This window comes from Lithobates pipiens, unplaced genomic scaffold (assembly GCF_037356315.1).
Source record: "Lithobates pipiens isolate NorthernLeopardFrog02 unplaced genomic scaffold, aLitPip1_a1.2 Scaffold_27, whole genome shotgun sequence".
Classification (NCBI taxonomy): domain Eukaryota; kingdom Metazoa; phylum Chordata; class Amphibia; order Anura; family Ranidae; genus Lithobates; species Lithobates pipiens.
The window spans coordinates 224,096,884-224,114,427 of NW_027507788.1; the positions used below are offsets into that span (position 1 = coordinate 224,096,884).

Consider the following 17,544-nt stretch of genomic DNA (forward strand, 5'->3'; position numbering starts at 1 on the left):
GAAAGTTGTCTTTTTAGTGGATATTACATCTGCCAGGAGGGTTTCTGAGTTAGCGGCCTTGTCATGCAAGTCTCCCTACTTGATCCTCCACAAGGAAAGCGGTGCTGCGTCCGCAGCCTTTGTTTCTACCAAAGGTTGTTTTGGCCTTTCATCTTAATGAGGACATTGTGCTTCCATCCTTATATCCACGGCCGTCACACCCCAAAGAGATGGCTTTGCATTCCTTGGACGTGGTTCGGGCTCAGACTCGGACTCTCTGTTTGTATAGGTGGCTGGTCCGAAGAAGGGACTGGCGGTCTCATCGGCCACCATTTCTCGGTGGATCAGACAGATTGTTGTTCAGGCTTATGCCATAAGGGGGCGGCTGCCCCCTTTACTGTCACAGCGCTTTTGACCAGGACAATCGGTGCCTCCTGGTCTTTCCGACATCAAGCGTCCGTTTCCCAGGTGTGTAAGGTGGCGACCTGGTCGTCCGTTCACACTTTTACAAAATTTTACAGCGTTGATGTAAGCATATCTTCAGATGCTTGCTTTGGCCGCAAGGTTTTGCAGGCAGCCGTTTAAGGTTCCAACTTCTCCATTGAGGAGCTCTGGTTGTTATTGGTGGAGTTTATTTTCTTTCTGTTCCCACCCCTCGTTTTTTGACACTGCTTGGGGACGTCCCTAAGGTGAAGATGCTGTGTCCGTCAATGAACGATAGAGAAAATAGGATTTTTGTAATCACTGTAAAATCCTTTTCTCTGAAGTTCATTGCCGAACACAGCACCCACCCCTCCTATCTATGGTTATATTGCTTTTTGATGAACTGAGCTGTTGGAAGCAGAGTGAGGGGTTATAGCCAGTAGGACGGCCCCCTGGTCGGTACTGTGCAGTTTAGCTGTTTTTACATGTTCTGCCTAGTCCTCTCCTGAAGGTGGCGATATAACCCTAAGGCCAAGATTAAAGGTGCTGTGTCTGTCAATGAACTTCAGAGAAAAGGATTTTACGATGAGTACAAAAATCCTATTTTTCCAGTTTTGGATGGAGTGGAGAGGGATTAAAACCCCTGTCAAGTTTTATTGCTATCTGTCCCCCCCGTTAGAGAGTTCCATCCTCTCTGTTTATAATTATTAAAAATTCAAGTAAAAAACATTGCCCCATTTTGGGTTGCCCCCTGAAAAGTAATCAAGGGGAAATCTTCCAATGGCCCTAGTTCTGGTGAGCTGGGGGGGGGGGGGGGGGGGGCCAAGAAGTTACCTTAATTTACAAGGATTTCCTCTCACTTCCTGCTTGGCTGTGGGACAACCTTCTGTGTACAGCAGCCCCAGCAATACTTACCGGAGCCCCATTTTGATCCAGCAGTGTTGCACGAGAGACTCGGTTGTCCGGGACTCTCCCTCCTTATTGGCTGAGACAATAGCGAAGTGCCATTGGCTCCTGCTGCTGTCAATCAAAGTCAGCAAGCCAATGAGGAGAGAGAGGGGTCTGAATGGACATAGAGCTGCTCGGGTGACCCCATAGCAAGCTGCTTGCTGTGGGGGTTACACGTCGGGAGGGAGGGGCAAGGAGCGCTGAAGAGGGACCCGAGAAAAGGAGTGCAAATCCAGTAAAACAGAGCAGGTAAAACATGTTTGCTATTTTTACACAAAAATAAAAAATGAGACATTGCCATTACTTTACGCCTTGTCTGCATAATGTGTGTTAAAAATGGCCACTTTTAGTTTTCGCCAAAATCCTATGTGGCAGGGTGACAACAGAGGAGAAGAACTGGGAAACAAGGACAGGGAGTGTAGTCATCCTAAAAGAGGTAATGTCCACATATGAACCTTCCTGGCAAGATCAGCACTGATCTCCTGCAGCCTCCTGGCACTCACTTCCCATTTACATGTGCTTCAGAGGTGGCTACATGCCATTTCTCAGGGTCAGTATCCCGATGGTGACAACAGTGGACCCAGCCTGTGTAATGGGTGTTGAAATGGCAGTTAGTATCCACCATGGGAAGCCTCTATAACACGGTGACAATGGAGGGGAACCACAGACACAGTGTTGTCATCCTATAGGATCTTAATGACAAGATTGCTGCTGATCTCCTGCTACTTTTTTTGCACACACTTTCCCACCTATATGCACTCCAGTGATGCCTGCATGTCATTTGTCAGGGTCAGTTTTCTGATGGTGACAACAGTGGGGCCATGTCTGCATAATAGTTGTTGAGACGGCCACTTGTAGACTGCATGGAAAGCCAATGTGACAGGGTGACAACAGAGAGGAACAACTGGGAAACATGGACGCTGTGTTGTATATAGGGTGCTAAATCAGGAACAAGGACCCTAATGGCAGGATCACCACTGAATGCCTGCAAACACTTTACACCCACTTCTATCCACGTACACTCGTCACTGATGGCACAGTCTGCATGGCATTTCTCAGGGTCAGTTTTCTGATAGAGACAACACTAGTCTATAATACCACGTACACATGATCAAAATTTTGGTCAGAAAAAGCTCTGATGATTTTTCCGATGGGATTCCGCTCAAGATGTCTTGCATACATGCGGTCACACAAAAGTTCTATGAACTTTCCACCATCAAGAACGCGGTGACGTACAACACTACGACAAGCCGAGAAAATTAAGTTCAATGCTTTCGAGCATGCGTGGAATTGTTTCTGAGGATGCGTAGGAATTTTGCACGTCGGAAATGCTACAGACGATCAGAATTTCCGATCAAGACTTTTTCTCTTATATTCACCGACCGACACAGCTCCTCTCTGTAAAAAGTGGGTTTGTTAGCCTGCCACTAGGAGAAACTAGGCAAAATTGTAACAATACACAGAATTGTCTGTCAGTCGGTGAGCTTCAATGCTCCGGGGTATACATGTGACCGGGCTACAGATGTCTGGATCACAGTATACTGAGGCCAGCAGCCACCCTGTAACTGCGCAGGAGTGGGTCTGTGATGGAATGTTTCCCAGCTCTTCGGGACTGGTAAGTACAGCTCTCCCTGCTTCGGTGGGGTGAGCAGCTGGGCATTTCCTGGGAGGTCGATTCGGGGGCCACCTCCTTCTCTTCTCTCCCACGTCCCTATCTTCCCTGGCTGCATGTGTCTGCTGTGTGGTGTGTGTACAGGGGATCGCTGGGTCTCTCAACTGTATGGGGTGTGTGCGGTTAGCGATGGTCCTGGTTCCGGTGTGGGGGGTCCCAAAAAGGCGCTGAAGCTCACAAGGGGAACCTGCTCTGCCCCCATCCAAAATGGCCGCCGGACAGCGCCATGCACTGAAAGGAACAGTGCTGCCTCAAACACAGCTAAATATCTGTTCCTTTCCCCCGCATGGCGCTGTACGGCGGCCATTTTGGATGGGGGCAGAGCAGGTTCCCCTTGTGAGCTTCAGCGGCCATTTTCTGTAGGTTTTCCCTATTCAGATCATTGGCGGCCATTTTCTTGAAGTCTGAGCGCTTGTGTTCACCGCAGCTCTCTAATGACAGCACGCCATGTGCTATCACACTGCTCTGACCTATCAGACGAAGCGGACCAGGACCAATCGGACAGTGTGGATGATTCCCTGTGTGGGTCCGGGCTCGACAAAGCGCTTGTTGGAGCACTTATCACAGCTGTGCGTGATACCCTGAAGATCCAGGAGCCAGCGGATCCCTCTGCTGATGTATCGGTCCCCTTTGGGTCCCGCAAGCCAGCACATTCACCTAATTTGTTCCCATATTTGACTTATTTTGACAAGTTCATCTACAGGAAATGTGGTCGGCCGTAAAGGACCTTTTTGGTCCCCAAAAACATGGAGGTGCATTACCCCTTTGAGGATAGCCTTTTCAAGAAATGGTCGGCTCCTCCGGTCGTGGACCCCCCAGTATCCAGGTTAAATAAAGTAACCACGATCCCGGTAGAGGGGACTCCTGCATTCAAGGATCCCACGGACAGGAAGGCTGAGGCAGTGGCTCGTTCCCTGTTTATGGTTGTGGGGTCCGCCATACTGGCATCTGCACTTGTGTCACAGACACTGACTGAGTGGGCAAAACTTTTGCACCGCGTATTGGGAGAGCAGAAGGCTTCTCCTGTCTGCGTAGAATTGGCGGACCAACTAGTGCAAGTCCTCAAGTACGTTTGTGACATGTCCCTGGATACCCTCCCTTTGTTGTCCAGGGCTTCAGTGTCAGCTGTGGTGCTGCAGCGCCTGATTTGGTTAAAATGCTGGTCTGCTGACCAGGCATCTAAGAAAGCCCTGACGGATCTTCCCTTCCTTGGCGATCGACTCTTTGGAGCCTCATTGGGTGATATTATTAAAAATGCCACCGGTGGTAAGAGCACCCTACTCCCGCAAGCCAGGAAGCCTAAGGAGCCACACCGCAGGCAAGGGCCTTCTTTTTCTGCTCACAAACGGCTTTTTTGTCCAACCGGGGCTTCGGCGAAGCGTCCTCAGCCCCGACAGGATGACCACGGGTGGACAAAAGCGTCCCTGGCATCACAAGCCTAGCAAGCCTGCGACAAAAAGTGCTACCGCATGAAGGTTTGCCCCCACCCATGTCTCAGGTGGGGGGGTCACCTTCAGGAGTTTGCAACTTGGTGGTCCCCCGATTATCCGACCAATGGGTCTGCGATCTGATTTCCACAAGCTACAAGATAGAGTTTCTCTCTTGGCCGCTAAACAGATTCTTCCCTTCCAGCATACCCGTGTCCCCGGTTCCCCAGGAGGCCATGTTGGGGTCGGTAAGGGACTTGCTGAGTCGATTGTACCAGTTCCGGAATCGGTACGCTTCCAGGGATTCTACTCAAATCTGTTTGTGGTTCCCAAGAAGGAAGGGGTACGTCCAATCTTGGACTTAAAAGCCCTCAAACACTTTGTAAAAGTGCAGAGGTTCAGGATGGAATCAGTTTGCTCAGTAGTCGCTGCACTCCATCAAGGGGACTCCCTGGCATCCTTGGACATCCAGGATGCGTAACTGCACATACCCATATGTCTGCGGCATCAAAAGATTTGCAGTTGGGGAAGCCCACTATCAGTTTGTGGCTCTACCATTTGGCCTGGCATCAGCCCCCCGAGTCTTTACCAAGGTATCGGCTCCAGTCTTGGCGTTGCTGTGACAACGCGGGATCGCAATCGTGGGATATCTAGACGAGCTTCTCTTGAGAGCATCTTCCGCCTCAGAATTGGAGGAGGATGTTGTGATCAACATGCAGACTTTGCAAGAGTTTGGGTGGCTGTTGAACCTAAAGAAGTTGGTGGTTGTACCGACCCAGTGTCTGGAGTACCCAGGTTTGCTGCTGGACTCCAAGGAAGCAAGAGTCTTTCTCACTTTAGACAAAGTGCAGACCCTCAGGGCCGAGATAAGACTACTGTGGAATCACAAGCAGTCGTCACTTCGCTTTTGCATGCGAATCCTGGGACTCATGGTGGCCACCTTTGAGGCTGTGCCGTATGCCCAGTTCCACACCAGGGTCTTGCAGAAAGAGATTTTGTCGAAATGGGACAAATCTCCGTTGTCCCTGGATCGCTCGATCCAGGTGAGCCAGTCAGCCAGGGACTCCCTGATATGGTGGCTGAGATCCCTGGTGATTCAGTCAGGAAAATCGTTCCTACCTTTACAATGGACGGTGATCACAACGGACGCCAGCCTATCCGGCTGGGGTGGAGTGATGGGGATTCAGTCGGCTCAGGCCTCTGGTCGACGGAAGAATCCAAGTTGCTGATCAATCTGCTCGAATTGAGAGCGATCAGGCTGTGCCTCCACACATGGTCGTTGAGTCTTCAAGGGCGTCCGATCAGGATACAGTCAGACAACGCCACGGCTGTGGCATACATAAATCACCAAGGGGGAACAAGAAGCTCAGCTGCTGCTTGGGAGGTCGCTCACATACTTCGGTGGGCAGAACAACACATATCGGCCTTGTCGGCCATTTACATCCCGGGGGTGGAAAATTGGCAGGCGGTCTATCTGAGCCGCCAAATGCTGAACCCAGGAGAATGGGCATTGCATCCGGAGATATTCAGGCAGCTGTGGCTGAAGTGGGGAACACCAGATGTGGATCTATTGGCCTCCCGTCTCAATCGGAAGGTGCCAAGGTTCGTGTCCAGGACAAGAGATCCGTGGGAAGACGCATCAGACGCGCTGGTGGCTCCATGGGATCAGTACCAGCTGATCTACGCCTTTCCTCCACTAAAACTGTTGCCACGTCTGCTTCACAGAGTGGAAGCCGAAGGGATTCCAGGAATCCTGGTTGCCCCAGATTGGCCTCAGCAGCCCTGGTACGCGGACCTGGTGCGTCTGATGGCAGACGCTCCCTGGCGACTGCCGTTGCGAGAGGACCTCCTGTCTCAAGGTCCAATCTTTCATCCTGCTTTACCATGGCTGGCTTTGACGGCATGGCTATTGAGAGCCAGGTGTTGAGGTACCGGAGTCTGTCGGACTCGGTGATCCCAACTATGTTGTGGGCGAGGAAATCTTCTTCTCGGAAGATATACCATCGTACCTGGAAGGCCTAAATCTCCATATGTGAGGAGAACATCTGCGTTCTTTTTCTATTTCCAGGATCCTGCTGTTTCTCCAACAAGGAGTTGACCAGAGATTGGCATTAAGCACCATCAAAGGGCAAATTTCAGCTTTGGCTGTCTTTTTCAACGACCCCTGGCATTGCACTCCTTAGTGAGTACTTTCGTTCAGGGGGTCCGACACGTAGTCCATCTGGTGCGCCCACCGTTACTCCATGGGATTTGAACCTGGTATTGTTGGCACTTCAAAAACTGCCATTTGAAAACATCAGGGAGATTCCCCTGTTGACTCTTTTCCAGAAAGTGGTCTTTCTAGTGGCCATCACATCGGCCAGGAGAGTTTCGGAATTGGCGGCCTTGTCTTGCAAGTCGCCTTATCTGGTCATCCACAGGGATAAGGTGGTCTTGGCTTTTCATATCAATGAGGACATTGTATTACCATCGTTGTGTCCTAAGCCGAAGCACCCCAAAGAGGTGGCCCTTCACGCTCTCAATGTGGTTAGGGCTCTGAAGGTGTACTTGTCTGCCACGGCTCCCTTTCGGAAGTCAGACTTACTGTTTGTTTCAGTGGCTGGTCCAAAGAAGGGTATGGCGGTCTCGTCGGCCACCATTTCCAGGTGGATCAGACAGATTGTAGTCCAAGCCTATGCCTTGAAGGGGCAGGTGCCCCCCTTTCTGGTCACGGCCCACTCTACAAGGGCAATCGGAATGTCTTGGGCCTTCTGTCACCAAGTGTCTGTTGCTCAGGTGTGTAAGGCGGCAACCTGGTCGTCTGTACATACGTTTACCAAGTTCTACAAGGTAGACGTCAGTGCATCGGCTGATGCCTGTTTTGGCCGCAAAGTTTTGCAGGCTGCCGTGTAGTTGCAATAAATGCACAAACTTGTTTTCCTGGTTTTTCGATAAAAACGCAGCACTGTTGTGTTAATGCACTGTTGCATTATTTCCGCAATTGGTTGCGGTCTTGGGGATCACTCCTGTTGAGGATGTCCGGTTATGTGGCAGTATTTTTTTATACACTGCAGTTGTGGGTTTAGTTTCACTGGTTCCCACTTGCCATAGTGGATGAAGTTTTTATGCTGTTTTTTCCCACCCCTCGTTTTGGCACTGCTTGGGGACGTCCCACTTTGTACAGAGAGGAGCTGCGTCGGTCGGTGAATATAAGAGAAAACAGGATTTTTTGTACTCAACGTAAAATACTTTTCTCTGTAATTCACTGACCGACACAGCACCCACCCCTCCTTTTCTCTATGTTATACTGCTTGTTGATGTACTGAAGCTGCTGGGGCAGCAGGGAGGGTTGTTAGCACAGGGTCCGCCCCTGGGCGGTACTGACAATTCTGTGTATTGTGTTACAATTTTGCCTAGTTTCTCCTGTCGGTCGGTGAATTACAGAGAAAAGGATTTTACGGTGAGTACAAAAAATCCTGTTTTTCGACCGAAAAATTGAGAACCTGCTCTCAGTCTTTTGCTGGCTGAAATTTCCATCAGCAAAAGTCCGATGGAGAATACACACGGTCGCACTTTCCGACCAAAAACTCCCTTCGGTCTTTTGCTGCCCGAATTTCTGATCGTGTGTACGGGGCATGTGTCTGTGTAATGGGTATTGAAATGGCCACTTGTAGCCACCATGGGAATTCCATGTGACAGGGGGACAACACCTGGAGGACAAGTGGGAGACAGGGACAGAGTGTTGTCTCCCCAGAACAGGTAATACATATAGACAATTCCCCTTAGGGACTTTTACAGACAGCAAAAATCACAAACATTTTTTCTTTTTGCTAAAAAAAAAAATATTTAAAAACTTTGTTAATATATTAAAAACAAACATAAAGTTCCAGTACGGGTCTATTTGTAGCATAGTATGCATGAAACCATTGTGAAGATGATTGGTCATGTATTTATAGATATTATTATTATAATACAGGTTTTATATAGCGGCAACAGTTTGCGCTTAACAAAATAAAGGCAGATATTAGTTACATTACAGTTTGGTACAAGAGGAATCAGAGGGCCCTGCACATCAGAGCTTATTTCTCATACAATATCCAGATCCATTGTCTGTATGTATTGCTCTGTATTGTGGATGTGGCAGCGGCTTACTCTCTCAGGGTGCTCTCCCCTATATTTTCCCTATAACAGGGACCTTCATGGCAGGATCAACGCTGATCTCCTGCAGTCCATTTGCACCCAATTTCCTATCTACATGCATTCCTACGATGGCTACATGGCATTGCTGTACAAATCCCAGGCGTCAGGTTACCATGACAACAGCAAAATTGCATCCTGGCGCCTGAGCTGCTACTCGAATGCTTTCACACGCTCCACATGTGCCCCCCCGCCCCGCTATGTATCCCCAGGCTCCACGTGCCCATCTGCAGGTCTGGGCCCAGCATAGTTGGTTCCCTCTGGGTAAAGGGGAGAGAGGAGAGCAGACTCCCCTTGTTGCTGACCCAAAAGTGACGTGTATGACCTCCCTTTCCAGGCCCCTCGTTGACAGTTTTTCTTGGTCATCAAAGCCGGGAAAGAATGTACACCTTGGATCACTATGCCTGAAAACGTTGCAATTCACATGTTACATATCTCCCCGTGTCCTGCTGCTGAGTCTATTGACACAGACAGCAGGACTCTGCCCCGCCCCCTCCGGCTCCTGTGTCATTGAATTTGATTGACAGCAGTGGGAGCCAGTGTCTGTGCTGCTATCAATTTTTCCAATAAGGACATGAGACACCAGATGGAGCTGGTGTGCACATTCCCGGTGCAGGAATGCAGGGTTTGGGTAAGTAAAATGGGCTCTTCTACACTAAAAAGGAGGTTTTTCATATTAATGCATAAAATATATTAAGGTAAAAAACCTTGAGGGTTTATAACTCCTTTAATTTAACTACTTGGCGCCCGCGCTATAGCCAAAAGACGGCTGCAGTGCGGGCCTTAATTGCCGAGAGGGCATCCCTGGACATCCTCCTGAGCAAGCGCAGTCTGCGTGACCCTGCACGTCGCTCGCGGCGTGCTCTGTGATCACAGAGTCTATGAGACTCGGCTGATCACAGATCCGAGTAAGGGGTTGATCCTGACCCCTTACCACGTGATCAGCTGTCAGCCAATGACAGCTGATCATGTGATCACAACAGAGCCGGTAATCGGCGCGAGGAGAAAAAAAAAAAGCCGATCACCGGCGGCCGTGAGAGGGACTTCAGTCCCGATCACGGCCAAGCCATCATTGCCCACCTGCCCCCTGCAAGTGCAACATACTTATAGTAAAAGTGCCACCCATCAGTACCACCCCTTAGTGCCTATAGTGCCACCCATCAGTGCCCATAGTGCCACCTATCAGTGCCCACAGTGCCACCTATCAGTGCCCACAATCTGCCTCAACAACAGTGCTGCACCTCATATGCCACATATCCGTGCCCATCAGTGTCATCTACCAGTGCCCATCAGTGCCGCCCATCAGGGCCCAGCAGTGCCACCTATCAGAGCCACCTATCAGTGCCCATCAGTCCCATCTATCAGTGGTACCTATCCGTGCCATCTTATCTGTGCCCATCTTTGCCCATCAGTGCCGCCTTATCTGTGCCCATCAGTGCTGCCTTATCTGTGTCTATCAGTACAGCCTTATCTGTGCCTATTGGTGCCACCTTAACCGTGCCTATCGGTGCCCACCAGTGCAGCCTATCAGTGCCGCCTCATCAGCGCATTTCAATAAAGGAGAATAATTACCTGTTTGCAAAATTTTATAACAAACTATTAAACATAATTGTTTTTCTTTTTGCATCTTTTTTTGTTTGTTTAGCAAAAATTAAAACTCCCAGCTGTAATTAAATACCACCAAAAGAAAGCTCTATTTGTGGGAAAAAAATGATAAAAATTTCATTTGGGTACAGTGTTGTATGACCGCGTAATTGTCATTCAAAGTGCGTCAGCGCTGAAAGCTGAAAATTGGTCTGGGCAGGAGGGGGGTTTAAGTGCCCAGTAAGCAAGTGGTTAAACAAAAAAAAAAAAAAACCAGCAGCAATTAAATACCACCAAAAGAAAGTTCTATCTGTGTGAAAAAATGTAATTTGGGTAAACTGTAGCATAACTGCACAATTATCATTCAAAGAGTGACAGCGCTGAAAGCTAAAAATTGGTCTGGGCAGGAAAGGGGTATAAGTGCCCGGTAAGCAAGTGGTTAATATGTGCTTTACAGATATGTTGTGTTTCCATGATCTTTGTGGTAATATCACGTAACATAAAAAAATGGAACTACCACTATTTTATTCTCTAAGGTGTTTGCTTTTAGAAAATATATCATGTTTTGGGGTTTTATTTAATCTTCAGACCTAAAATACATTTTTAATCGTGTACAAAAAAGCCTGCACAATTGGTTCTGGCTGTGAAAGGGTTAAAGGATAAGTTCACCTTCGGGAACACCTTACATGTTCCACCCATAAAATGTGTTAGTTCAAAAAAAAAAATTTAAAAAACCTGGCTCCTAACTTTTTTAGAATCAAAGCACGTTTGTCCAGCCCTGCCCCAGGGTGAGTCTTCTGACACCAGTGAGGAACGTCTTGTAGACTCCATAGGAAGCCCATGTGCCCCGAGGACAATGGAGGGGAACACAGTATTGTAAACCACATGTAATGCCCAAACAAGGACCTTCATAGCAGGATCACTGCTGATCACTTGTAACCTCTTTACACACACTTCCCCAACTATATACACTCCAGTGATGACTAGATGGCGTTTCTCAGGGTCGTTTTTTCTGACGGTGACAACAACACTGGACCCTGCCTGTATAATGGGTGTTGAAATGTCATGGGAAGTCCATGTGACAGGGTGACAATGGAGGGGAACAACTGGGAAACACAGACACAGTGTTGTCACCGTGTAACAGGCAGTGAAGGGCCTTAATGTCAGGATCACCACTGATCTCCTGCTACCTCTTTGCACCCATTTCCCATCTATAGGCACTCTAACGATGACTACCTGGTGTTTCTCATGGTCAGTTTTCTGGTTGGTGACAACAGTAGGCCATGTCTGCATAATGTGTGTTGAAATGGCCACTTGTAGCCACCATAGAAAGCCTGGGTGATAACAGAGGAGTATAACATGGAAATATGCAGAGTGTTGTGACCCTATAACAGGAACAAGGGCCCCAATGAAAAGATCCCCGCTTATCCCCTGCATCCTCCTTGCATTCACTTCCCATCTACATTCACTCCCATGATGGTTACATGACATTCCTCAGAGTCAGTTTTCTGATGGTGACAACAGTGGATCCTATATGTATAATGGTTGTGGATAAAGCCACTTGTATTATTATTTTTATTATTTAAGGTACTTATATAGCGCTGTCAATTTACGCAGCGCTTTACATATACATTGTACATTCACAACAGTCCCTGCTCTCAAGGAGCTTCCAATCTAATACCCTGTACACACGATCGGAAATCCTGCCAGCAAAAGTCCGATGTGTGCTTTTGGTCGGACATTCCGACCATGTGTACGCTACATCGGACTTTTGCTGGCGGAATTCCCGCCAGCAAAAGATTGAGAGCAGGTTCCCAATTTTTCGATCTGAAAAAGTTCCAATTCCAGCACGCAAAATTCCTACGCATGCTCGGAAACAATTTGACGCATGCTCGGAAGCATTGAACTTCATTTTCTCGGCTCGTCGTAGTGTTCTACGTCACCACGTTCTTGGCTGTCGAAAGTTCAGAGAACTTTTGTGTGACCCGTGTGTATACAAGCCAAGCTCGAGCGGAATTCCGTCAGAAAAACTATCCAGGATTTTTCTGACGTGTACGAGGCTTTAGGTCCCCAATTCACATTCATATACTGGGGCCAATTTAGACAAGCCAATTAACCTACCTGCATGTCTTTGGAGTGTGGGAGGAAACCGGTGTACCCGGAGGAGACCCACGCAGGCACAGGGAGAACATGCAAACTCCAGGCAGGTAGAGTCATGTTTGGGATTCGAACCAGCGACCCTTTTTTTTACTGCCAGTCGAGAGTGCTAACCACTACACCACTGTGCCACCCACTACACTACTGTGCTGCCCCCACTTGTAGCCAACATATGAAGCCTATGTGACAGAGTGACAACACAGAAGGACTACTGGGAAATGAGGGCGGAATGTTGTCCCTCGGTAACAGGAAGTGGCAGAGCAATGGTCTTCATAGCAGGATCGCCTCTGATCTCCCGCAGCCTCTTTGCACTCACTTCCCATCGACATGCACTCTAGCTATAGCTGCATGGCATTCCTCGGGGTCAGTTTTCTGAGGATGACAACAGTGGGCTATACCAGTGTACTGTGTGTTGAAATGGGCACTTGTAGCCCCCATGGGAAGCCCATGTGATAGGGTGACACCCGAGGGGAACAACTGGGAAACAGGGATAGCGTGTTGTCACCCTATAACAGGAACACGGACCCTAATAGCAGGATCACCACTAATCTCCTGCAGACTCCTTGCACCTACTTCCCATCTCCATGCACCCCAGTGATGGCTACATGGCACTTCTCAGGGTCAGGCTTCTGATGGGGCTGTACCAGTGTACTGTGTGTGGAAATTACCACTTGTAGCCTCCATGGGAAGCCCATGTGACAGGGTGACAACCGAGGGCAACAACTGGGAAAAGAGTTTGTCATCCTATAAAGGGAATAAGGAACTTCATGATAGGATCACAGCTAGTCTCTTGCAGCCTCTTTTCACATATATAGATATACATATATATATATATATACACATGCACTCCAGAAAGAGCTGCATGGCATTTCTCAGGGTTCATTTCTCTGATGGCTGTAGTAGAGCCAGCCTGTGTAATGTCCTGCAATCTGCGCACATGGAGGAGCTCAGTCGTGACCATCCCTGACCGGGCACAGTGTCTGTATGAAGGGAATAGAAGGATCTGACTTTCCAACACTTTTCCTAACAAAGATTTACAATTAACAGAGGATACTCCAATGATCCCACCCCCCCGCAGTCATGGATCAGGTGATGGTCCAGTACTGATCACATAATACAGATAGGAGGAGGACTATGGAGGAGACTATAGACATTTCCTGCTTATTTATACTCCGATCAATGATGATGCAGCTGATATTGAACAATGGATCAAAATGCATGCTCTGCAAAGCCAGCACCATCATCCTCATTAAGATTTGTATATGTGAGATCACCAGAATGGGGGGTGTCATATCACCAGTATTGTGGGGGGGGGGTGGTGGTGGGTGGCAGAGCCTCCTTGTCTGATGCACCACTGCTAATTGGAAGGATGCTCAGTCCCAGCCATGGCACACATCATATGCATACAGTAATACAAAGCAGATCCCAGCCATGTTCCTCCCAGTCTTGTCCTGTTGATCCAGCCCCTTGCTACAAAAAAATAATCTACAGACACAAAGAAAGATTTCCGACTTGGGGGGGAGTATAAAAACGCCCGACACACACCGTGCACAATTATTTCCCTTCTTTTGTTTTCTCATTCCGCCCTTCTGCTCCTGGATTCTCCCCGCCGCACAAAACTTTAAACAGAAGAAACATTCAGCTCCAGCCTGGTTGCTGAGCCCTCGCACCTCTTTTTTTCTTCTGCCACCCATCGCCCTGCGTGTGCCCTTCTGCATGCAGCACCTACCTGACATGTCTTCCTGCTCCTCCACCGGCTCCTCTTCACTCCCCAGGGGCCCCCTCATGGCCCCCCTCGATTAATTGCAGCTTCTTTTCTTTTTTTGCAAAGCTTGCTGTAGGGGGACAACCACCCCCCCGTACAAAAAAAACTGCTCCAGCTGTTAACCCATAGGATGCCAGGGGGGGCTTCCAGCCTGAGCTGATCAGGGCTTGGCAGGCTGGAAGAAAAAAGAAAAAAAAGGAGGAGGGGATGAGGGGGGGGGGGGGGGTTATAAATTTTAGAAAAGATGGCTGCCTATTGCTTTTTTTTGAGGAGCAATGCCCCCCTTCTCCCTCTCTCTCCCCCTCTCTGCCCAAATCCCTCTGCCTGGAAATAAAAGAGAGAGAGAGAGAGAGACAAAACTGGAGTGCACATGCCCAGTGTGTGACGTCCAGTCTGGTTGCCCAGGTAACCACATCCCATAATTTTGGCACAACTAGTTAGTGGTGAAGCCAGAGGTGACCAAGTTCAGGACTAGTTAGGGAAGGGAGGGATGGGACCAGGGCACTCTGTATTGGGGGGAGGAGGGGGTAGATTTGCTGTGTCCCCCATGTGATGATCTCTGTATCACAGACAGCAATGTGCATTGCTGGGAGTACCTGTGTCTGCCATGGCACGAGCCACTGACAGCACAGTGACAGCTCAGTGACAGCAGACACGCCCCCCTCTGCACTGGGTGGGATGAAAACTTTGTTTATAAAATGTATCATTGAGCAGATGTCACTGCTTGACTTAAAGGAGCAGTCCACCCAAAAAAGGTTTGTTTTTTTTTTCTTCGTTTTTTTATACCAATCATAATAAAGGTTGTGATATCAGCAGTGACAGCATAGTGACAGCAGACACGCCCCCTCTACACTGGGTGGGATGAAAACTTTGAAATAATGTATCACTGAGTAACTTTCACTGCTTGACTTAAAGGAACAGTCCACCCATTTTTTCTTTTTACCATTCATAAATAGGGGCCTGATTTCAGCACTGATAGCACAGCATAGCACAGCACTGACAGCACAGCACAGCACTGACATAATGAACAAAATAAAACAAGTTGTGCCTTTAGTTTTACTTTAAAGTGGTTGCAAAGCCTAAACATTTTTTCCCTTAATTGCATTCGCATTAAAGTGGAGTTCTTCCGTTTTTTTTTTTTTTTAAATACAAATACTGTAGCTGCTAACTTTTAAAATATTGACACTTACCTGCCCAGGGCGCTCGCAATGTCAGGCACCCGAAGCCGATCTGTTGCTCAGGTGTTGGTTGCCGCCGCCGCCATCCTCGGTAAGGGAATCAGGAAGTGAAGCCTTGCGGCTTGCCTTCCCGGTTCCCTACTGCGCATGCGCAGCTCACACTGCGCTATCCCACTGGCCTGCTGTTTTCTGGGACCTGTATGTCTCACAGAATACAGCGGGGGGGACAGGAAGTGGCGTAGATACCCGCAGGTGGCTCGTGTATCTATGCCTGCAAGTGGGAGCAATATACCTTGTGCCATGTGTGACATTGGAGGGGGGGAGGAACCGGAAAAGCGGAAGTTCCACTTTTGAGTGGAACTCCGGTTTAAGGTAAAAATGTTTAGGTGTCAGCACCCCCCTTTACCCCCCCCCCCCGTAAACTTACCAGAGTCCTCATTCGATCCAGCACTGTGCACGTCTAGAGCTCTTTTTTTTTTTTTTTGGATAGAATAGAGAGAGATTAACCACTTAACCATTTTGCTGGTTTAAGACAAGACCACTTTTTGCAATTCAGCACTGCGTCGCTTTAACTGACAATTGCGCGGTCGTGCGATGTGACTCCCAAACAAAATTGATGTCCCTTTTTCCCTACAAATAGAGATTTCTTTTGGTGGTATTTGATCACCTCTGCGGTTTTTATTTTGTGCGCTATAAACAAAAATATAGTGACAATTTTGAAAAAAAACGCATTATTTTTTACTTTTTGTTATAATAAATATCCCCCAAAAATTTATAAAAAAACATTTTTTCCCTCAGTTTAGGCCGATACGTATTCTTCTACATATTTTTGGTAAAAAAAAAAAATCGCACTAAGTGATTATAGGTTTGCGCAAAAGTTATAGCGTTTACAAAATAGGGGATAGTTTTAAGCCATTTTTATTTCTTTTATTTTTTTACTAGTAATGGCGGCGATCAGTGATTTTTATTGTGACTGCAACATTATGGTGGACACAGTGGACATTTTTGACACATTTTTGGGACCATTGTCATTTATACAGCAATCAGTGCTATACAAATGCAGTGATTCCTGTGTAAATGACACTGGCAGTGAAGGGGTTAACCAGTGGGTGGCAGTGTAGGGGTTAAGTGTCCCTAGGGGTGTGTTACTAACTGTGGGGGGCTGGGCTTTGTGTTAGTGAACACTGATCTCTGCTCCAATCACATGGAGCAGAGATCAGCATCACTTACAACGGCATCTTCCTGTTCAGCCGCCCCGTGAGACGATTGCGGGTATCCCCGCGGCGATCGAGTCCGCGGAACCCGCGACCAGACTCACGGGGGTCCCGACCGGCACGCGAGTGCACCGGCGGCGGCGCGCAAGCAATGGCAGGGCGGCATATAAAAATTGACGTACCTGTACGCCAATATGCCATTCTGCCGACGTACATCGGCGTGCGCCGGTCGGGAAGTGGTTAAAAGACCTGTCAGGTTGCTGTCTGTGTTCCCATTAGAAAGATTCACCAAGAGTGATAAAAATCCTTATTTTTGGGTTGTCACGAGAACAGGAATAGAGGTGAAATCTTCCAATGGGGACACTATTTCTGGTGACAACCAGGGATTTCCTGACTTGGAGGGATATCCTCTCACTTCCTGTTTGGCTATGGGGCAGGAAGTGAAGGGAAATCTTCACAATAGAACAAAGATGGAAAAAAATATGCCAGGGACTTACACTATCCAAAAAGAAAAAGAAAAGTTTTGCTTTTAAGCAGTATTAACCTCTTCAGCCTTGGAAAATTTACCCCCCCCCCCCCCCTTTATGACCAGGCTGTTTTTTGCCATACAACATTACATTACTTTACGACAATTGTACATGTGCCGCTGTGCTCAAAACAATATATCCCCCCCCCCCCCCCCCACAAATAGAGATTCTTTTGCTGCTATATGATCACTTCTGCGTTCTTTATTTTTTGCGTTATAAGCAAAAAATAGAGCAACAATTTTGAAAAAATATATATTTTTACTTTCTGCTATAAAACATCTAATACAAAAATCGAATTCCTTCATGTTTGGGCCGATATGTTTTCTGCTGCATTTCTGGTAAAAAAAATCCTAATAAGCGTATATTGATTGGTTTGCGCAAAAGTTGTAGCGTCCACATCTAGATTTATGAAATTTCTATTTTTTCTTTCTAGTAATGGTGGTGATCAGCGACTTATAGCGGGACTGAGATATTGTGGCGGACAAATCCGGCGC

At 47.9% G+C, this 17,544-nt stretch overlaps 1 protein-coding gene and 1 pseudogene across 5 annotated transcripts in view; one reads left to right on the plus strand and one right to left on the minus strand.

Annotated features, from left to right (window-relative positions):
- CHD5 (chromodomain helicase DNA binding protein 5) overlaps nucleotides 1-14,493 on the minus strand; it is a 279,954-nt gene extending 265,461 nt beyond the window's left edge. For 3 of the 5 annotated variants that reach the window (XM_077458297.1, XM_077458296.1, XM_077458295.1), the window contains exon 1: nucleotides 14,096-14,492. In XM_077458297.1, coding sequence (XP_077314423.1) covers nucleotides 14,096-14,153 — 58 coding nt within the window. In that variant the 5' untranslated portion in view covers nucleotides 14,154-14,492. Of the gene's footprint in view, nucleotides 1-14,095 lie in introns of all 5 variants that reach the window. The other 2 variants (XM_077458298.1, XM_077458299.1) reach the window with 1 other exon arrangement.
- An 846-nt stretch (nucleotides 14,494-15,339) lies between these two features.
- LOC143933333 (uncharacterized) overlaps nucleotides 15,340-17,544 on the plus strand; it is a 34,914-nt pseudogene continuing 32,709 nt past the window's right edge.